The sequence below is a fragment of the Cebidichthys violaceus genome, unplaced genomic scaffold, assembly GCF_023349555.1.
Source record: "Cebidichthys violaceus isolate CVI_PGR_0920_01 unplaced genomic scaffold, fCebVio1.0.p SCAF_13, whole genome shotgun sequence".
Taxonomy (NCBI): Eukaryota; Metazoa; Chordata; class Actinopteri; order Perciformes; family Stichaeidae; genus Cebidichthys; species Cebidichthys violaceus.
Genome location: NW_027176296.1, coordinates 2,889,668 through 2,909,122, shown reverse-complemented (window position 1 = coordinate 2,909,122; position 19,455 = coordinate 2,889,668). Strand labels below are relative to the sequence as shown.

The window sequence follows — 19,455 nt, the reverse complement described above, 5'->3', positions numbered from 1 at the left end:
GAAACATTTTTTATTTGCTTACAACAACTGAACATGTACTGGCGTCTGTTCGGCTTTGTTTTGCCTCAAAAGGTTAATGAGGTGCGTGTTTGTTCAGAGGAGAGAAGACAATGATGCTCTTTACGGAAGAGGAGGCGTTGAACGCCTGAAGGGCCACCATAATGACACCCCTCAGATCTCATTATCAGGCTTATTGATTGGTCATGGCCGTACGCATCCACCCAGCCAGACACGCACACAAAAGCAGAAAAGATGAATTTTTCACTTACAGAAGTATTACGCATGCACAGACACAATCACGCACATATGCCTTTCAGGTTATCAAGCCGGCAGATTTTAGTCAACATGTCAGTTGTGGGATCTGTAGCTCCACTCACAGCCTTCTACACACACACACACACATAGATTTGAAAAACACGCCTGGGAAAGTGACACACTCACTTTCATTGCATCCGTAATGTACTTGCCCACACCCACACAGTCACTCCACAGGGGATGAACACACATACACACACACACGCACACACACACACACACACACACACACACACACACACACACACACACACACACACACGCTTAAACACACTTACATACATACATATTTTCATCCCCTAATGTGAAGCTGCCATTTTGTTCCAAGAGAAAATGGCTTTGATTAGAATCAGCACAGTGATAATAGAAGTACGTCCAGCTGGGTTGACAAAGGTTTGAACAATCCGTTATGTTCGCCCACACACTCTCACCATTGTGAGATGAACCAGCGGGGAATATCTGACATTGTTCGGTAACATAACCTGCACTTTGTTGGCCTCCACACAGAGTTTTGGGAGATTACTGTAAACAGAGGAAATGTATATTGGAGGATACAAAAAGTCATCAGACCTCAGCTTGGGTTGGTTTGCTTCTTCGCATTGTTTCCAACTGGACACATTTTCAGATTCTACCATTCTATCAGTTGTTGGAAATCACATCAGAGTCATTCAGTGCGCAAGGGTTTAGTAGATGTTATTTCCACATGGAGCATCTTACTTCTTGGCAAAACAAAATGTTCCAGGAAGCAGTTTGGCATCATTCCTTTATCAATTACATTTCAACTGTGGAGGTGAGTCTGTGAGGACCAAAAGAATTACAGCAATAAATCTTATTAAGGCCTCTCTCCACGTACAACCCGTCTGCCACTGCTCTCTCTCTCTCCCGTTTACCACCTGCTCCAACACTCGAGGTCTGACCTGCTCTGCTCGGAACAAGGGTGAGGCGACTGGCAGCAGTAGCACCTGGCAGTGGGATGGAGGGATGGCAGCAGGTGGCAACAGATTGCACGGATGCCACTGGTTCCCCCACATGGACTGCAAGAGCAGGAAGAGGACGAAGCATTTCGGGTGGATTGGGCAGTGAAATGGAGGGAGGAAGGAATGAGTTGAGGAGAGAAACGAAGAGATTGTGTGGACCAATGGCTTATGAACCAATGAGACGAGAAGAAGTTTTTAAATATTGATTCAAGACAAGAAGTTCTATAGCAGAGTGGTTAAAAATGGTGTGAGTTTACTTGATAAGCTGCATACACAGCTACAGTTTTATGGTGAACCACGCAATCTGGGTTGGTCGCTCAATGAAGGGACTTCAGCAGAGGAGCATGTGATGTGTGGAACAAGCTGCTCAAGAACAAAAAGGTTGAGGACAAGAAGAAGTAAGTGGAAGGGTCATTTGTGAAGTCACATTAACTGTGAGATGCACGGCGTTGGGCTATTCCTGCATTACAAGCTTTGTATAACAGGATCATAAGGGTTTAATATTTATATTAATCTCACAGAGACACAGGTACAAGGCTAGGATTTTTTTTCCGATGTACACAAGCATATTATATATATATATATATATTATATTATATATTTAATTGTCAGTTAATGGTACCCCAGGAGTACAAGTTTATCTATGCAGGGCCATATTCACAGACAGGAATATTCCTCAGGGAGGTTTGATTCTTTGGTTCCTCATTTATCTATATAATAAAATAAAACAAAAAAATAAAAGATATACAATAACACAAGACAATGCACAGGTGGGTTGAAAAAAACTCAGATGGCTTGTAAAAAAGAAACCACCTAACATTGAAATTAAAGACAGCTTTATATGCTTGTGCCCAATTTACTAAATATATTTTATAAAGAAAGAAGAGAACACAGTTTCCAAACAACAAATACTAGTTAGTTAATTGTGCAGTGACAAATCCTGCAAAATGTACCAGAGGTACTTCCGTAGTTGTTTCCCCACCAGAATATGTATTTTGTGTATGATTTATTTATGCGTTATTGTGATTGGCTGTGCGCTCTGGGGGCGGTGGAGTAGGTGGGGAGCTTTAAGAGACTCGGGCTGCTTCCCGTCGCGTCTCCTCGCAAAGCAACGCTCAGCAGCAGCGAGGAGGAAGAGAAAGAGGAAGAGGAGGAGGAGAGACGAGCGCATCACAAAGTTTGAAGCTGCAGCTGTTCGGACAACGCAGTAACACGCCTGGTCAGGTTTGTGTAATATTTTAACCTCTATTTGCAATCGCAATGTTTATAACGCCTGTATCTAAAAAACAAAACAAAAAACAGCAGAGTTAAAGCAAGATCAATCACTATCGGACAGATAGAGATTGAGATGCGAAACACCGTTAAAAATGACTTGCACGTCTTTTGAATTTTAGATACCGCTGTGTCTTTTACGTCGATTCTGGTATTATTTGTGTCAAACTTTTAAAGTTCTTGCATTTCTGCAATTCTCTTGCAGAATACTTAAAAATTGATATTAGCTGACACAATGTACCTAAACGTTACATCATGGTGATATGTGTGCAGAAATAGACATCACTACCTGACAGCTACTGGGAATCATTGTACCAAACCTGCTGACTTTGATTTATTTGAAATCACCAGGTTGCCACATCGTGGACCAATGTGCCATGAAATTACTACAATGCTTGTGTGGCAAGACAGAATTCCTTCTCCCCCTTTTAGCTTCAAGCTGAGATAGGGTGTGTATCAACTCCTCGTAGGTCATTAGGAGAGCACAGATGCAAACATCCAACAGATAGCTAGCTGTACACACAGGAACTAAATTTAAAACTGTCACTCAGAGTAAAAATCTAATTTCCCCACATAATGTATTTTGAATTTCATTGGCTCTTTCAGGTTTGCTATTGATGCGGATATGAAAAAAAACCTTCTGTATGCACTTTATCTATGATCAACTCCATTTGGTTATTGTCTAATGTGATCCACCTAGCAATGGAGGTGTTGACTTTGGCCCATTTACACCTCGTCATTTACCCACCAGGACTCTGAAATCTGTGCTAGGCGTTGGATGCACCACGGCCTTCCTGGCTTCTTCCATCCACATCGTCTCGTGTAACAGTGACAACTGCTAAATAATTAAGCACGTCTTTTTAACAGTAATATGTAATCTGAGTTTTTGTTATCTAAAATCTGGTTTGAGGTCGTTGAGCAGCGGGCAGAGGTCTGGTGTTCTTAGACCAGTTTGAGTTTCAGATTAAAATGTAAGCAACACATTACCCCTGGTAGAAAGCTGGTCAACTCTCTCTGTTTAATCAATAAGTTATATGCTCAGCCATGTACAGTATGGTGCTGAAGGCTACATTTCAATAAGGTTAGGTAGCTGCACACTATATTCTCATTTTCTCGAGTTTTTATTAAAACAGCACTGCAAATAGACAGACTTCATTAGCCTTTATTTTGGCCTGATGAAAGCTGTTTGCTGAAATGTTGGTTGTCTTACTGTAAAAGCAGTGGCCCTCTGGCGGGCCACTCATTACAAAGACATGATCTGCATTGTAACATTGTTCAAACCCACAGAACCTGATTTTAAACTCCCAACATTTTTAATAATAGTTTAATAGTTTTAATAGTTTAATAGAGTTCAAAAAAACGAATCATGTCAAGACAAAATGACACATCTAGTATACAGTCAAGGCAATGATCTTGGGTTTCAATTTTTACTCAATGTAAACATCAAAAGCTTGAATGCAGAGTTGGAACAAGCTGATACAGAACATAATGTGAATGTGAAAACAAAAAGGGGTAAATTGTACGTTAAGGGGTTGATAAATGATCTTAAATATGAGAGCATGCAAGTGGAGTCTGTGGCTACTTTACTTTATTGACCACTCTCCGTTTACCACTTGTGATAAATGGACAACACGGTACGGTGACACTGATCGGCAGGAAGCTCATCATCAGTGTCATCATGTAATGGCCTGTAATGAGAGGAGAGATGGAGAGGAAAGAGAAAACCCTGGAGGGTTTACCCACAAAGCCCTCCTAACACCCCTGTCAGCATATACAGTATTACATGGAGCACATTAGTGAATCAGGTTCTCCACCACACAGCATATAACAGTCTCTCTCTCTGTTATTAGGTTCCATATCTTATATCACTTATTCTCTGTTGCTCACCATCGTGGTTGTCTTATCAAATTGTTCAGGCCTCATTTAAAAGCAGCTGAGAGACAAAGTAAATTCACTAAAGTGTCTTTGCTGTAATGTTCCAAGTGCCATAATTTAAACTCCAATGCGGTAGTACGGTTCAGTTGTTAAATTACTTTTTCACGCTGAAGCACAGAACAAGACATCACCTGCACATTTTGTGGCACTTCAATGTATTAACCCTGAAATAATAGCAATGTCACACTGAGCGTGATTCAATTTGGCTGTATGAAATGTGGCAACGTAGCACATGGGTTCATAAACCTCCTATTTGCTGTCCCGTGGAGAGACGCCTCCTGCTCATGTGAGCACTGAGGCAGCAGGAAGGTGGAGCATCTTCTGTGCAAAATGACTTGTGTCTCTGCACAGAGGAGACGCAGCGGAGTCATCATGGGCCCTTCAAGCTGGACAAGCAAGAGTGAGGCCTCCAAGATGTTGCAGTTTTGATTTCCTGGTGAAGATCGGCCATCAAATATTCATCAACCCCATAATTTATAGCCCTTTCATCATAAATGACAGGATTTGTTGTGTCAGCTCCAGATAGCCCCTTCGACCCCAGAACAGCGCCCAGCGTGAGTCTATTAACTCACCTGGAAATACTAGAAGAGGGCCAATTCACTTATTGGAATGAAATCTGCTGATGGACCATGAAGTAAAGTGTGCCGATAAGCTCTTTTTTCATCTGCCCCAGATGTGTTTGGCCTTCCCTTTTCTGGTCTGCGAGGCTTTAGGCTTTCTCTCTCCACCTCACTATAAGCTCGGTAATCAAATCAGCTGAAATGACTTCCTCCACTTCAGCAAGTTGATATATCTGTGTCTTTGTGATGACTTTTCTTCTGGTGTTTAATCCGCGGTTAGGAGTCCAACTGGTGGCTTCAATTGTCAGAGGGGATGAGAGCAGTCAGCAGCACCCTGCTGAGCAAAGTTATTTCAGCTTCACCGTTTGAATCAGCCCTTTGCCACTGTTGAGTATTTAAAGCTCCAATTCTTTTCAAAAGGTGGACAGGATTTACCGGGCATTACGCCCTGATATTGTATTTTCACATTCATGGGTGTGGTACAAGTGTTTTTTTCAACCCCGACTGAAAAGCATTGTTTTACATCCTGGCTTAAGTTCGCTCCGACGTCTCAGGTCATTTCCTTTTACCGTCTACAAAAAAGTTTTAGCCTTCCTTAATGCTGACTCTAAGCCCACTGCCACCTTGATTTTGAGCAAGTGTTGTGTGGGCAGGGCATGTAATATATATATGGCCTTCATTGTGGGCCGGTTGACTGGCTGGCACAGGCTCTGCTCAGTCCCACTGGACTTGACAGAATGGCTGCTTGATGGAAGGAAAGTGCTGTCTTCTGACTTTAAGAGTGCTGACATTTCTATATCCACCCTCCCCAAATCTCCCCCCCCTCTTCCTCTTACCTCCAGATGTATCTGATTGATGCCACTCTATTCCCTGTGCTCCCCAGTTAGCTGCAGACCTCTGCTCTGTCTGAATGCAGACGTGAATCATAGGGATTACCATTCTGCTCTCCACCTTTCCTCCGTGCTTTTATCCTTTCTCTCGCTCGGTCTCCGCTTCCCTTCTGCCCGTTCACTGTCCTATCTCACCTCATCTTTCATCTGTCATCCCTCTCACCTCACCGCCAGGTCTTTCCCGTTGGTGTGTTGTGCTGTTAGCCATTGTGACAGCAGCAGGGGGTCTTTCAAGGTGAATTATAGGGTTGGATGGGCCGTGTTAGCTGCTCTCATGCTCACTCACACCCTCCTTCTGTTCTCTCTATTGCCTTTTCCCCTTGAATTAATACAGAGTAATCCTGGACATAAAACTTTTCCTTCTCTTTTTAATACTTTCTGACTCATCAATCTCACATCCACACATTCAACCACACACTCCACCTGCCACCACTCCATCCTCATCATTGTATGTGAGTATTTCATGCCTGTGATTTGTGAGTTGAATGTAGTTGGATATGATTGGGGTGACATTTGTTCACCCTGACTGGTGGGACAGAGGGGATTCTAGATTAGGGGATTTTAGAAAGGAGGGTGGGGAGACTATTTCAAAACAGAGGAGTCAAGGGACGAGAGGGGGGCGAGTGTTGCAAGGGATTGATGGAAATGATGGTCAGATATGACAGAGTTGATTATGGTGGTGGTGGTGGAGGTGAAGGAGAGAAAGGTGGTTTATTTTGCTGCCTGTCAGCATGCCAGCATCAGTGAGTTAGATGGCTGGAAGCGACAAATGTGTTTCAGGACAGTCTTTCCCTCTGAATCAGCCCTCGAGGTGCTTCACAACAGGAAGAAATAAAAAAAATAATTTAGAGCTTAGAGAGTCATGACTTAGTGAAATAAAATTCACAAATAGGTTCGCTCTGTGAGTGTATGCATTTAGTCTTTTTTATTATATTTTTATTGCCGTTATTTTTCTTGACATGCCCGCTTTATTGCACAGGGCGCAGCAGACCCAGCGAATACTAGATGTGATATTCTTAGTTCTCAAATAAAGGTCTTTCGTTTCTTTGGTTTTTATGCCACTTTATGTGAGCCTGTGAATCATGGAAACATTCTGGGAAGGTGTGATTAGAATTAGTTATTTCAGCATTTAAGACAACACGAAATAAATTAAGGAATCAAAATATATATATTTTTAGTATCTCATTACAAATTTAAAGCAGGAAAATTACACTGTCAAGTCTAATATTTGTGCCTTTAGACTTCAACGTTATGCCTTATGCTTTGGTTTTTTATGCATATTTTGAACCATGTTTTTCATGAAAATGACAGGTTAAGGAATGCACGCAGCGCTCTATGTATCCCATAAATGCAGAACATACTGTATCTTATATCTGTCAGACACCTTAGAATGTAGTTTAAGACATTGGAATTTACTAAGCGTTCACATTTAAATTCTGTGTAACTATTTTGGTCCAGGTGTTATCCATTGTTGTCAAATAAAAAACTAAGCACAAAGTATATAGTGTACATGTATATACTGTACATAAATAACCTGCTGTATTTGTAAAGTAACTTACATTACAATATTGTAGTCGTTCTTGTCACATCCTTGCACTCTTTTTGTCCATTGCTGGTAAGGTTGATTCTTAAGCATAAATGGAAATGAAATAACAAAGTAAAATGTATATATTTTTGCACTGGCTCATTGGAGAGAAACACAACAAAGGTCAGTGTCATGAAGAGTGGAGAATGTGGACACAAATACAGGAGACTACAGGCAACAGGACTTCAGAGTAATGACTGTAATTCAAGGTTCAGTGCAGGCAAGACAGAACTGAACATAAAAAACAGGACTTAAACACAAATTGATGTGACAAGAGGATGGCGTGCAGGTGGAGAGATGGGTGGAGAAGCTCAGGTGAAGGGAATGAGGTTAATAGGCAAGAGAACGGGCAGGGAGCTGATTGGCAGGGGAAAAACACTAGGAACAAGAAAGGAGCTGATTGGCTGATGAACTAACGAGGCTGATTCAGAGCAGGTGTGTAGATAGGAGGAGAGAAGGATTAATGAGGGACAGGTGATACTAATCAGGGCAGGGCAGACAATCAAAACTGGTGGGAAAACACATAGGCAGGAAGTGAAGTGATTTGAAACTAGAGGAGAAGTGAGTAACCAAATTAAACAGGAAACACTAAACCTGACAGAATCAAACAAAAGAAAAACATAACTGAGGAGCAGGGCAGATTGTGAGTTGGAGTGAAAGACAAGATGCTGCGGATCAAATACTGTGAACACACCACAGTCAACGATGTGCTTCTTAGCCTATCAGGATGCAAATACAAATACACTTATGACTTTATGGACAGTCACAGGGTGAGAGCTGGGTTTGCATCTGCACATCTTTCTATGTACAGTTTGTCTCTGTGGGTGTTCTGCATACCAGCAAATTAGTTTTGTGTCCATATATTGCATCCCGCAGTATTCAGAACAATGCATTCGATAGTTTTGATCATCCTGATCGGCAGGAGGACGTCCAGCATCTAGTTCCTTCACAGAGATACAGAATTGAGTCCCTCAGAGCATTTCCCAGTGGCAGTCAGAGACGCTAGTGCTTCAGGCTGTCCAGTAGAGTGACACAAATAACCAGGAGACAGGACAGACCAGGTTGGAGACTAAATAGAGGGGAGGGCCCCCCCCCTTCTCCTCCTCCCTGCTGTCTGATTCCACTTGGTGTTTTTGGGAGAAACCTGCAGCAGGTGACCCCATCAGGGCAGACTTTCTGCTCAGCAGCTGTGCCTAATCATGCCTCGTTGTATTTAGGTAAATCAGAAAGCTCGTCCTGAACAAAATGAATACTATACTATCTTGAATACTTTGAATATTGATGCTGAAGTGACCTTGAAAACCCTAAATATGCTGATAGAGAAAATAGACTTCGTGTTCATCTGGGCTAGTGATAAAATGATAGATTGTAGGCAGCTTCGAAGATGGAATTGCTCAGCTGCGTTGAGAATCACAAAGGGCTTGTTTTTTCCCCATTGCTCCTTCATCTGTGCACAACTGCATTTGTCTGTCTCTCCATATCTCCGTCCCTTGTTCATTTCTCCTGGTTCACTAAGTTTCTCTGTGAGCTGATGTGAACAATTTCCTACAGTCATGGGCCACTTTTTCTCTTTAAAAAACACCCCGCAGTGAGATCCATACTTCAATCTGATGAGAAATGAGCAGTGAGAAAGTGCATGTGTTTATGACAATGGAAAGGTCCTTGAAGAATATATCAATAAGAAGTGTTGCTGTACCCTTTTTTTTTTTTTTTTTTTAAAAAGGTCAGCAGTCTTGAGTGTTTTCTACACCCACAGTTTTTCATTTGCATGTACTCAGTGAAGGAACAGGGCTCTCTCTCTCTGTCTTTCTCTCTCAATGTGTCTTTACATCCATCTCTCACACACAAATACACATACATAAGCAAGTGTGTACTCTGAGCCAAATGCCCGGCTGTGTCGAAACGGCAGAATATTTAATTGCCCAACTTTATCACCATTACTGTAGCTACTGAGCCTAATTATGACGGGGGCTATCTGAGGATCTGGCTGGCCCTGGGCTGAGCTGCTAAAGAGAAACGACTCCGCAGACACTTTGTCTCTCTCAGGTGCTACAAAAAAAAAAATACCTTTTAAGACGAGCATGTTTTGGTCTGTGAGTTTGTGTGTGCATATTTACAAATGTGTGTGTGTGTGTGTGTGTGTGTGTGTGTGTGTGTGTGTGTGCGCCTGAGAATCCCTTTTTTTTTTTTTTTAGAAGATGCATTAACAACCCTATAAGTTGGTATCTGGATGTTTGTTGTTGTTCGCAGCTCAAGGTGACCTGATCCCCATCGTCCGTTAGCCACAGACACACAGCCGTCGTCAGCTCCCTGAGGTGACGCATGAATCCAGACAAACACCCACAAATCACAGCAGGAATCAAACTTATCTATAAGGCTTAATGATGGATGGTATCAGTTCACTCTCACTGACTCCACCCGCCCCTTTTGACAATACGTCCAGTTTCTGTGTTTCTGTGTGTCTGTTTTGTGAACAGCATGGCTTTGACGTGAAGGGGGATACCACCTGAGCTTATCGATCTCAAGCAGCTCCCCTTTTGCCTTTTCTTCAGGCCCACTTTATCTTGCGTATAAGCAGCAAATTGGAAAGGGTTAATTCAATTCCCAGCAGACTGTGGCTGAGACTGGGAACATTTACCGTCTCTCTCACTTTTTCTTTTGCTCTTTCCCCTTGTTCTCTCTCTTCTCCCTTTGTCTTTGTTTCTGAGGTCTAATTACTTTTAGAGAGTGGCTTTACTCAGGCTATAAATAATGACAAATCAAGGCTGTCTCTGCACTGACCCCAGTGGTGGCTGGCTTGTTTTGGCTTTCTGTGTGCTTGAAGAGGAAGAACAGTGGTGGTCTGTGGTTTCCTCCCTGAAAAGAACATACTTGACTTTGTTTTAATGTGAAATTTGTGTGACTCTGGCTGAGTGTCTGTGTGGGCGCATTGGGGGGGGGGAGCCGACATCCAAAAAGAGCTAAACAGCTTTCAAAACAAGCAATGAGGCAAATACAATGTCTGTCTGATTTTTGTTGAAATGTCGCTGTTTTTTTTTCTTCTTGGCACTGCAACAGAAAACAATACTTCCACCCCACATACATTTTTTAATATGACCTCACATATTTGTCTTTTTTACCCAAATGCAGCTCAGATGTCAAATATGATCAGCACTCGAAAATATCTACTTCTATGAGCCTAAATGGATTAACTTCACTTCAATGTCTCCATTGAAATTAGAATTGTTGACAAATATTGTTCATTAGTAAATGCTTAAAATATTTCAATTGAACTTGATTGTAGATTAAGAGTGTAAAGCACTAAAACTGTGCACGTGGACGTACGTGAGTCAGTGGGAGGTGGATAGATGAGGGAAAAGGTGACACCTTGGTCACCTGAGAGGCAACAACATTATTTTCAGCTTCTCTTCATTTACCCTGATGAGTTCTGTCAACGTTAGTTGGATCAATGGCTCTGTGAGGAAGTGATGACAGTGGTGCCGCTGTGCGTGCGCATTGTGCGTTTAAGTGAATCTCTCTCCATCTCGGTCCTCAATGTCTGCAAGTTAGCTTAAGTGAGGCAACTTTTAAGTGTGTGATTTCATTCCATTGTGTGTTTTTGAATACAAATGAGTTCCCTCTGGTGTGTGTGTGTGTGAGTGTGTGTGTGAGAGTGAGAGTGAGAGAGAGAGATGTCCATTTAAGGGCTTTTTGATGAAGACTGACGAGTGTTTGCTTCGCTTCCCTTCAACTCAGGGGTCTCGACGGTGCTTTGAAGAAGTGTCCTGGAGGAGAAATGGAGTGGGCGAGAGCTAATGCGAATCGAGCAAGACGATGGCTGATGGACGACAGTGTGTGTGGTTTTGTGTGTGTGTGTGCGTGTGTGTGTGAGAGATACTGATGGAGGGTGATGGTGGAGACTGATGGAGGGTGATGGTGGAGACTGATGGAGGGTGATGGTGGGAGCAAGACTTAACGAGCAGGAAAATAAGCTGAGCAATCTCTGTCTGTCCTCCCTCTACTGCCCAATGACTTATTCACACACGCACCATGGTAGCCCATGACTGATTTCTGACCACTGACTCTACAAAGGCTTGTTGCCATTTTACATTTGCCATTTTAACTTCCTTTTTATAAAATCAACCATTTTCACACTTGTGACCACAGTTAATTGCTTAAATAAATCAATATAATATGTTGAAGTAATGGTATACCTATTATAGTATACAATGAGGCATTCCACCATTTCAAAGAGAACAAATGCTTTCTCTCTCATTAACTCTCTCCCCTCCCTTTCTTCAGTTCATTTATCATCTACTCTCTGTCAGTGATGAGTTAGTGAGAGATAATGGAAAATGCTGCCACTAAATAATTACAGGGTGGATAGGATCAGATGAGGAGGTTATGTGTGTACCTTTTTTAGCCGCTCCTCCCACATTCAAAATGGAAATGATTCATTTGTGGGGTTTCGTCAGAAATGTTCTTTTTTGCCCACTTATATTTCAAGAGTGTGTGTGTGTGTGTGTGTGAGTGTGTGAGTGAGTGAGTGAGAGAGAGAGAGAGAGAGAGTGGGTAGTTGATAGTCTCACGGCTGGATTAGACTGGTCTGTCTGCATCACTGCAGTGTTTACATGAGTTTTGCCTGTGCAGTGAGCATCCGTCCTGGGCAAGGTTTAGTATTTGGTCATGTGGTGGTTTAAGGTCTTTAATTGCTTTTTATATACACAAAGGCTGCTATTAGTAGCTACATGCTCTGAGAGGTGAAAGGAATAGAATACAAAAAAACCCTAAAAGAATGGTGTGAAGAGTGACTGCTGAACAACATTTTACCTAATAAGCTAAACATTTTGTATAAGTCATAAGTGTGGTTTCAAAACGATAAAACGATCTCACTGCAGACGATAACAGTTGGAGAGCCTTTCTGATCTGGAGCTGCAGATGTGTGACTGTGACAGCCGTAACAATGTCCTTCAAAACAGTTTCAAGGTTTCCTGACCTATTTTTGGGCTCTGCAACTCACCTCAGTCAGAGGCAGCGCCGAGCTGGAACACACGCACACGCACACGCGCACACACAGAGAGACACAGAAGTGCACACTCATTCACAGTGCAAGTGCCACCTCCCCGGTGTGTCATCCTACTGCCAGCTTGAGTCTGTTGCACCAACCACCCTGGAGACACTGGCTGATGAAGTAGCAGATATAAAACCTTAGAGAGAGAGAGAGAGAGAGTATGAAAAGGCATTTTACCATGGTTGTGCCAGCAAACCTCTTCTCTCTGTACTGCTGCCCATTCACCAAAGGAACTTCTGCTCTATTCATCCATCTTTACCTCCTCCTATCCATCTACATAATTAGCTTTTCATCTTCCTCTGTTTTGTTTCCATCCTACATTCCTATTTTTATCTCAATACATTGAGTCACTCCACTGGTTTTTTTTTAATCTCTCATTGTTCTATAATGCGCTCTCCATACAATAACTAACTCACTGTAAATGTGTTATAAATTCAAATCTAACCAAATCTCTGCACCTCAGTTCATTTCCTCTGAAGTCCCTTCTCTCTTCCTGTTTCCAACCATCTCTCTGCCTCCTCTCACCTTCGTTTTTCCTAAACATCTTACCCCACACACACTCAGTGCTCTGCATATCTATTGCTATCACGATTGTCAAAGCAAATAGCCCAGTCAACACTCCATTCAGAAGTTTGAGCAGGTAAAAAATGGTTTGCGTATTGCGTTTCCTCAATGATTTTGAAACGTTGTCCTCCAGGGGAGATGTGATTTTAGATTATTAATGAGGCTCCACAACACTTTGTCTTCCCCTCCCTCATGTGAGCGAATGAATGAAGGGGGTCAACATTTGAACAAAAGGCCCAGTGTAACAGTGCACTGACAAATGAGGGTGATGTAATGTGGTATCACTGTTTATTATCATGTATTCATTACTGCTAATGTGGCTGTAATGACACTATAATCAGCTCACTAATTGAGTGTCATTACAAAAGGATGCTGGTGCTGTGTTCTCCCTACAGATGGCTAATGTCACTGTTACTTATTGAGCAAAGGGTGAACATGATCACATCGTATGATGAAATGAGGAAGGAATTACTTAATCTTTTCCTTATCCTCCGCATTAGAAACAATCGGTCCCAAAGGAAAAGTTGTGCAATGCGTGCAGTGTTTTAAGGGATTTTACTGTGTACTGATGTTATATTGTGAAAATGAAATGTCCTCATCAGAGCTTAATTAGTGTCAATTAATCTAAATGTTTTTCTAACCAGATGTCTCTTATTCTTTTCAGCGGGTGGAGCTGCAGTCACTCACTGGTTGCTCGGCTTAATGAGGAACATCTGATGACACTACATCTGTTAACGATGCTCTGTCATGTCTGCCGAAGAGCCCCATAAACACAATCTGCATTCAGTAGACTGAAGATCAAACTGGATGAAGCCACTTTTCATTTATGACTGAAAATTTAACAAACTTCTCAGAACCTTCATTTTCTACCTCTTGTTGCTGCTCGACTTGTCAAGAGAGGCTGTTTCTGGTTCAGTGACTCAACGCCCAGACACACACTTACACCCAATTGGGTGTTAGAAGTCCATCTGAACACTATTAACTCCCATTGAGAACAGCGACCTTGACTGTGATCAGACACGTGTTGGTGTGTTTGCATTAGCAGGAGGCAGTGTCACGTCCTGCTGGCTCCGATTGAGAGTGACAATGAGAGCTGATGTGGCAGAGTGGCCCTGATAGACACTCTAAAAACATTACCGCCTTAAGGTCGGTCACTCAACAAAGAAAGGCATAGAGCTTCATTACACTGTTTAGTCAGTTCCTCAAAATGTGTGATACTAAAAAGTAATTAATACTAATTGTGTGTATGTGTGTGTGTGTGTGCGCCTGGCACACTGTCAGAGCACAGTAGGGCGGGGCCTTTCTGGGTCATGTCACTTTAAATCACCTTGATTTGACTCAATACACTGGCCAGCAGAGGAAGATGTGTGTGCAAGTCCTGCCGTGATCAGAATACACACATCTTAACACCTTCACTTTCTGACTTTGAAAAAAGCTTTGCAGTCTTCTTACTTGTAAACTACTACTACACTACTACTACTACTACTACAACATGCCCTTCACCCAACAAACAGGAAATACAATATAAAACTTGTTAAGTTATTAAGCATCAAACTCCCCAATCTCCAGTTTGGCCTTTCCTTCTGCACCACCCCTCATGAACAACTTCTCATCCTTCTCCGCACCTCCTCCCAATACACCAACCATCCAGTCAGTGTGTAAGCTCTGCCTGCGGGCCCCTTGGAGGATGAACAATGTGCCCACACTTGACTACGAGTTGCTGCTGTCCCCGGCCAGCTCCTCCCTCCCCGGCAGTCCTGGCGGTGGCAGCAGCAGCCCCCCTCTGTCCTTGGTTGGCGCAGACAATGAGCAGCGCACCGCCTTGGCCTTTGTAGGCCTCCTCATGCTCTTCCTGGTCTTCCTGCTGGTCAGGTGCTTCAGGATCCTGCTGGACCCCTATAGCCGCATGCCTGCATCATCCTGGACTGACCACAAGGAGGGACTGGAGAGGGGCCAGTTTGATTATGCACTGGTGTAGGTTGATGTGGAAAGGTGAATGTTTGATTGCACATAGACGGGATATTTAAAACCAATTTAGATGTGGAAATGGACTGTACCAATTCATAATATTGTGAATGCACTCTTTACAGGAGAGTGTGCCTAATGCTGGTGTATGCCTGGTTTTTATCACTGTATTGCAGCTTGTCTACTGATGTAAATATGAGGCTGCAGGAAACTATGTAAGCATAACAAGTCTGGTTCGGTAACAGGCACACAGACCACCGGAATCCCTGCAAGCCAAACACCCAAATGTTGAACCATGAAGGACAGAAATAATGAGCTGCACAGCTGCCTTAACCTGACCTACTGTACCCATTGAACATGTTACGTCACGCTACAACATCACCTTAGGGCTAGGTTTTCCAAACTCCAGAGCTTGCCAGTATTAAAACACAATATGATTTTGGGAAGATCACCTTTTGTTCACCACATAGTTTGATTTCTGATGAGAACACTCAACATACAGAACACAAGCAGAACTTAAATGAAGGAGTTTACACTAAAGCAGATGCCCCTTTAACAAACATAAATCCTTATTATTAAAGCAGTGTTAAGTGCTGATCAAGGAGCACAAATCCACACTTTTCTTTTCTTTTTTACTTTGGACATTGATCCTAGAGCAGTGCTTTTCAAGAAGCAGGTAGTTTGAGTCTCCATAAAACGTTATTCGTGTATGTTTTGTGTGTTACTGTGTCGTTAACTGAAAAGCCATATTGAAACTATAATCTCTTATTACAGGAAGTAGAGTTTGTGTTCACTGGTTGTGTTTTTTGCTTTAGTCAGCCTGCCAAGTGTGGTGATGAAGCTAACGGCAACCTTTAGGCAAAAGAAAGCTTTATTTTTCTATTCTTGACTCAAGTTTGGGAGTCTCCTTTTTGCTATCTTTCTGCCCTCTTCCTACTTACTGTATCAATCTTTAGACTGTGGATTTTTGAGGTAGTCATGCAGCCACAGCGTAGGGAGGCAAAGCAGGTAGCTTTGCTATTCTTGTGTTTTGTAATTAAATATTTTTCTGACTATCTGCTTTGTTTTTTTATACGCTGAGTTAAATCAGCGAAAATGAAAAAAAAAGGATTTTCTTCTTCCTAATTTCCACTGAGAGGTGGACTGTGTGGAAAGTCCACATTGTTCATGTTGTACATTAAATAAAATGATTACTAATGTGTCACCTTGTGTCACTTTTGTTAGCTGTCGACATTTACACACAAGCCCAGGAGAAAATAATTCAGGACACAAGACTTAAAAATATACCCCACAATACTTTATTGCCGTTAATGTCACTGGACAAAAGTTTACAATATTATGTGAATCACTCTAATTTTACAGACTGCCATTTGGTGTTATAAATCTTTGGTTTTTGACTTTGCACAAAAATGATGATCATTCAGCATATTAAAAGATGTTCCATGATGGCTGATTGATTTATTGATCGTCAGCTGGTAGATATGGTGTGACTGGATGATTGTCATTTCAGCTTTCAGCTGGACTCTGGTGTCAACAAGTGTCAGGCTTATGGTGGACATTTGAACTAAAACAGGCTCCTTATTTCTAAAGTATAAAGCACACATTTCAATGCAAGCAGATGACGACGACAGTATCGTTTCAAGTTTGACACTGACGCTGAGATACAGTAAGCACACGCAAAACACTGCCTTTTTTAAACATAGTGGCAAATAAAAGAAAAATTACAAACTGACAATAAAGATACAAAGTATACAAAGGTTCCCAGGTTGGAAAAATGGTTATGTATTATAAACATTGCCTAGGCTGTGGGGCAGTGCAGCAACCTTGACTGTTAAGAGAAAAGGATTATCGTTCAGCACCATAGATCCGAGCTGGAGATGGTCATTGATCCTTATGGCATTGTACAGACAGTGTAAGCTTGTATGAGATAATAGATGATGGGAATGGTAATTATCTTTATGTCTGACGTGTTCTGATTTAATTTGCTGACAACTGATTTGAATGGTGACAGTGGTTTCAAACAATACAAACAACTGCAATGTTGCATTTGCTTTGTGTTGGTTTTGCTTCTTTTTTTCTCAACAAAACAAAGTCAACAGCACATAAAGGCCTTCAATATTGGGTTTACTGTAAGCATTTGTTTCGGCAGCCTTGGCATTTAAAAAAAAAAAACATCTACATTTCACTTAAAAATATACAATTTAATTTTCGAGAAGCAAGTTTGATAATATTGTTTTTTTCAGCACTGAGACAAAACAAAAGACAGACATACACAATAACAATAAATCCTAGCAAAAAAGAAAGTAATTTTTGCAAATCCCGATTCAAGACTGCACTTTCTTTGTACAATGTAAGAGATGGTATTATCTAGCACCGTTTTTTTCTTTGAGAGAAAAAAAAAAAAATCACGAGAAATGAACGATGACCTGATGGACAATTGCTTTTTTGTGAGCTTTTTTGTGAGGTTTCGTGTTCACCTGTGCGTGCCTACACTGTAAAGCACTACCTTTAGTTACAGCTTAGGCTAACATGTCTTGTACCTTTGAGACTGTTACTCAATTCAGCTGTGTGTCTCTTTGTGTTGTAAACGAGGCTCAGACCTCAGACATCAAGCTCAAGTCAAAGAAGTCAGATAAAGTCAGCTTATAGTCAAGTTCAGCCTCCCAACTCGGGCTGTCAGCTACAGCTATGTTACCCTGAAGCATTTATGTCCAGGAGTTTGTTTGAAAAATGCAAAACCCAGGAGAAGCTACAAGCCTCTGACAGCCAACAAGCGGAAAAAACTTTGGACTTAAGGAAAAAGCTGGCTCTCAGGTCGAGAATCAGTGCACCTGAAGTCTTAATCCCTACAAGGATAAATACAACGTGACCTGATCTATCTTCTTTTACGTCTAAAAGCTACTAGCAGGTGTATTTCCCTGCTCATGATGCATGCTGAGCGACACTAGCCCCCTCTTTTGTTTTAAAGTCAGCATCACAGCATGGTGTCCACACTATTGAGGTAACCCAACATGACAGCACACACACGCAAACACGCTAATCCCTGCTTGCCGCTGCCCGCAGGCAGGACAAAAGTCAGTTACATCGGAGTGGAACCCAGCTTGCTGTTCTCTCGTCTGAAAATTGGTTATCATCCAGCTATAAAACAGAGCGCTATGGACCAAAGAACCTGAAATGCTGTGTAAATGTTGCAGTCCTTCGTGTTAACATTTTTCAAACAGCACAAATACATTAAATGACACACTACAATACTGAGAGGGGCAGACGTGAGAAACTTTGTCCCCTTTGTTGTGATTTTTTACCAAGATCACAGAGAGGTGAGAAAGTCCTTGGACCACCATGATGGTAACCCCGTCTTTATAACACTAAACAGAAAGACATCACTTAATATCCGGCATGTGATTTTAATACTACAACATAAGTTGCATTAAGACAGTTTTGGCCACTCTCAGCACTTCATTTCTGTTTCTGTGTATTTCCTTGTTTTGCATGTCTACAAAAGTGCTTCATGGATTTGTGAACCATCTGTCTGCCATTTTGTCTTTATTAGAGGACTATGGTCCAAGCACTAGGGCACCTCTCGGCCATCTCCTCCGCTGGCTCTCTCAATAGAGAATGAGTGCTGGGTCTGATACAAGTGGAGGGGGAGTGTAAGGGGGCAAAAAACCAACAAACCAAACATGAACATATAATAACATAAACAGTAACAAAGTGGTGGTAGAGTTGGGCTGATTGACTCAGTCTTTCATAGCCCTTGATTACCCCTGTTGGTAAGGATGGTCCTGCAGGGGAGGAGTTATTGGATAAAAGGGAAGGTTAAAACTCAAAGGCTTTAGGAATCAGTCCAGAACATGATTGTGAGCGTGCCCTGAGCTCAGTGCAGGTGGATGAGGAGCTTGATGCGCAGGGCGTCTCCCATTTCCCCTTGTAGGTAGTCACTGTCGTGCTGCTCCTCCAGCTGGTGTAGTCTCCGGGGCCCAAACAGCCGCAGGCTGGCAATCTCTAGCCGGTAGGATCCCGCTTGAGGCGGCCTCTTGCCAAGCCGGAGCACACTCTTTCCGTCGCGTCGCTCCAGCAGGCGGAAGTGTTCATTAGCGTTGCCGTGGGTGATGACATAACGTACATGGTGCTCCAGGGGCTGCAGGGCAGGCAGAAGCTCTAGCAGAGGCTCCTTGTTGTGCAGCGAGGACAGAGAAAGGTTCATGGGGATGGAGGCCTGGGTGTCTATGCTGGCCATGCTCACTGCTGGTTCCTATAGTGAGGAAAGGGACAGAGAGAATGAGATGAAACACGAGGTAGCAGAAGATACAGACCTCAACAACTGATTTTCTATAAATCCGAG

At 42.3% G+C, this 19,455-nt stretch overlaps 2 protein-coding genes across 2 annotated transcripts in view; one reads left to right on the top strand and one right to left on the bottom strand.

The window, feature by feature from the left end:
- Positions 1–2,400: 2,400 nt before the first annotated feature.
- Positions 2,401–16,317, top strand: LOC137870276 (cortexin-1). The gene is made up of 2 exons (XM_068707370.1): positions 2,401–2,516; positions 13,813–16,317. The coding sequence occupies exon 2, from the start codon at positions 14,746–14,748 to the stop codon at positions 15,124–15,126; it is 381 nt and encodes a 126-aa protein (XP_068563471.1). The 5' UTR covers positions 2,401–2,516; positions 13,813–14,745; the 3' UTR covers positions 15,127–16,317.
- Positions 16,318–16,388: 71 nt separating this feature from the next.
- fbn2b (fibrillin 2b) overlaps positions 16,389–19,455 on the bottom strand; it is a 59,860-nt gene continuing 56,793 nt past the window's right edge. The window contains exon 64 of the mRNA XM_068707371.1: positions 16,389–19,365. Within this exon, the coding sequence (XP_068563472.1) occupies positions 18,988–19,365 (378 nt within the window). The 3' untranslated portion in view covers positions 16,389–18,987. The remainder of the gene's footprint in view (positions 19,366–19,455) is intronic.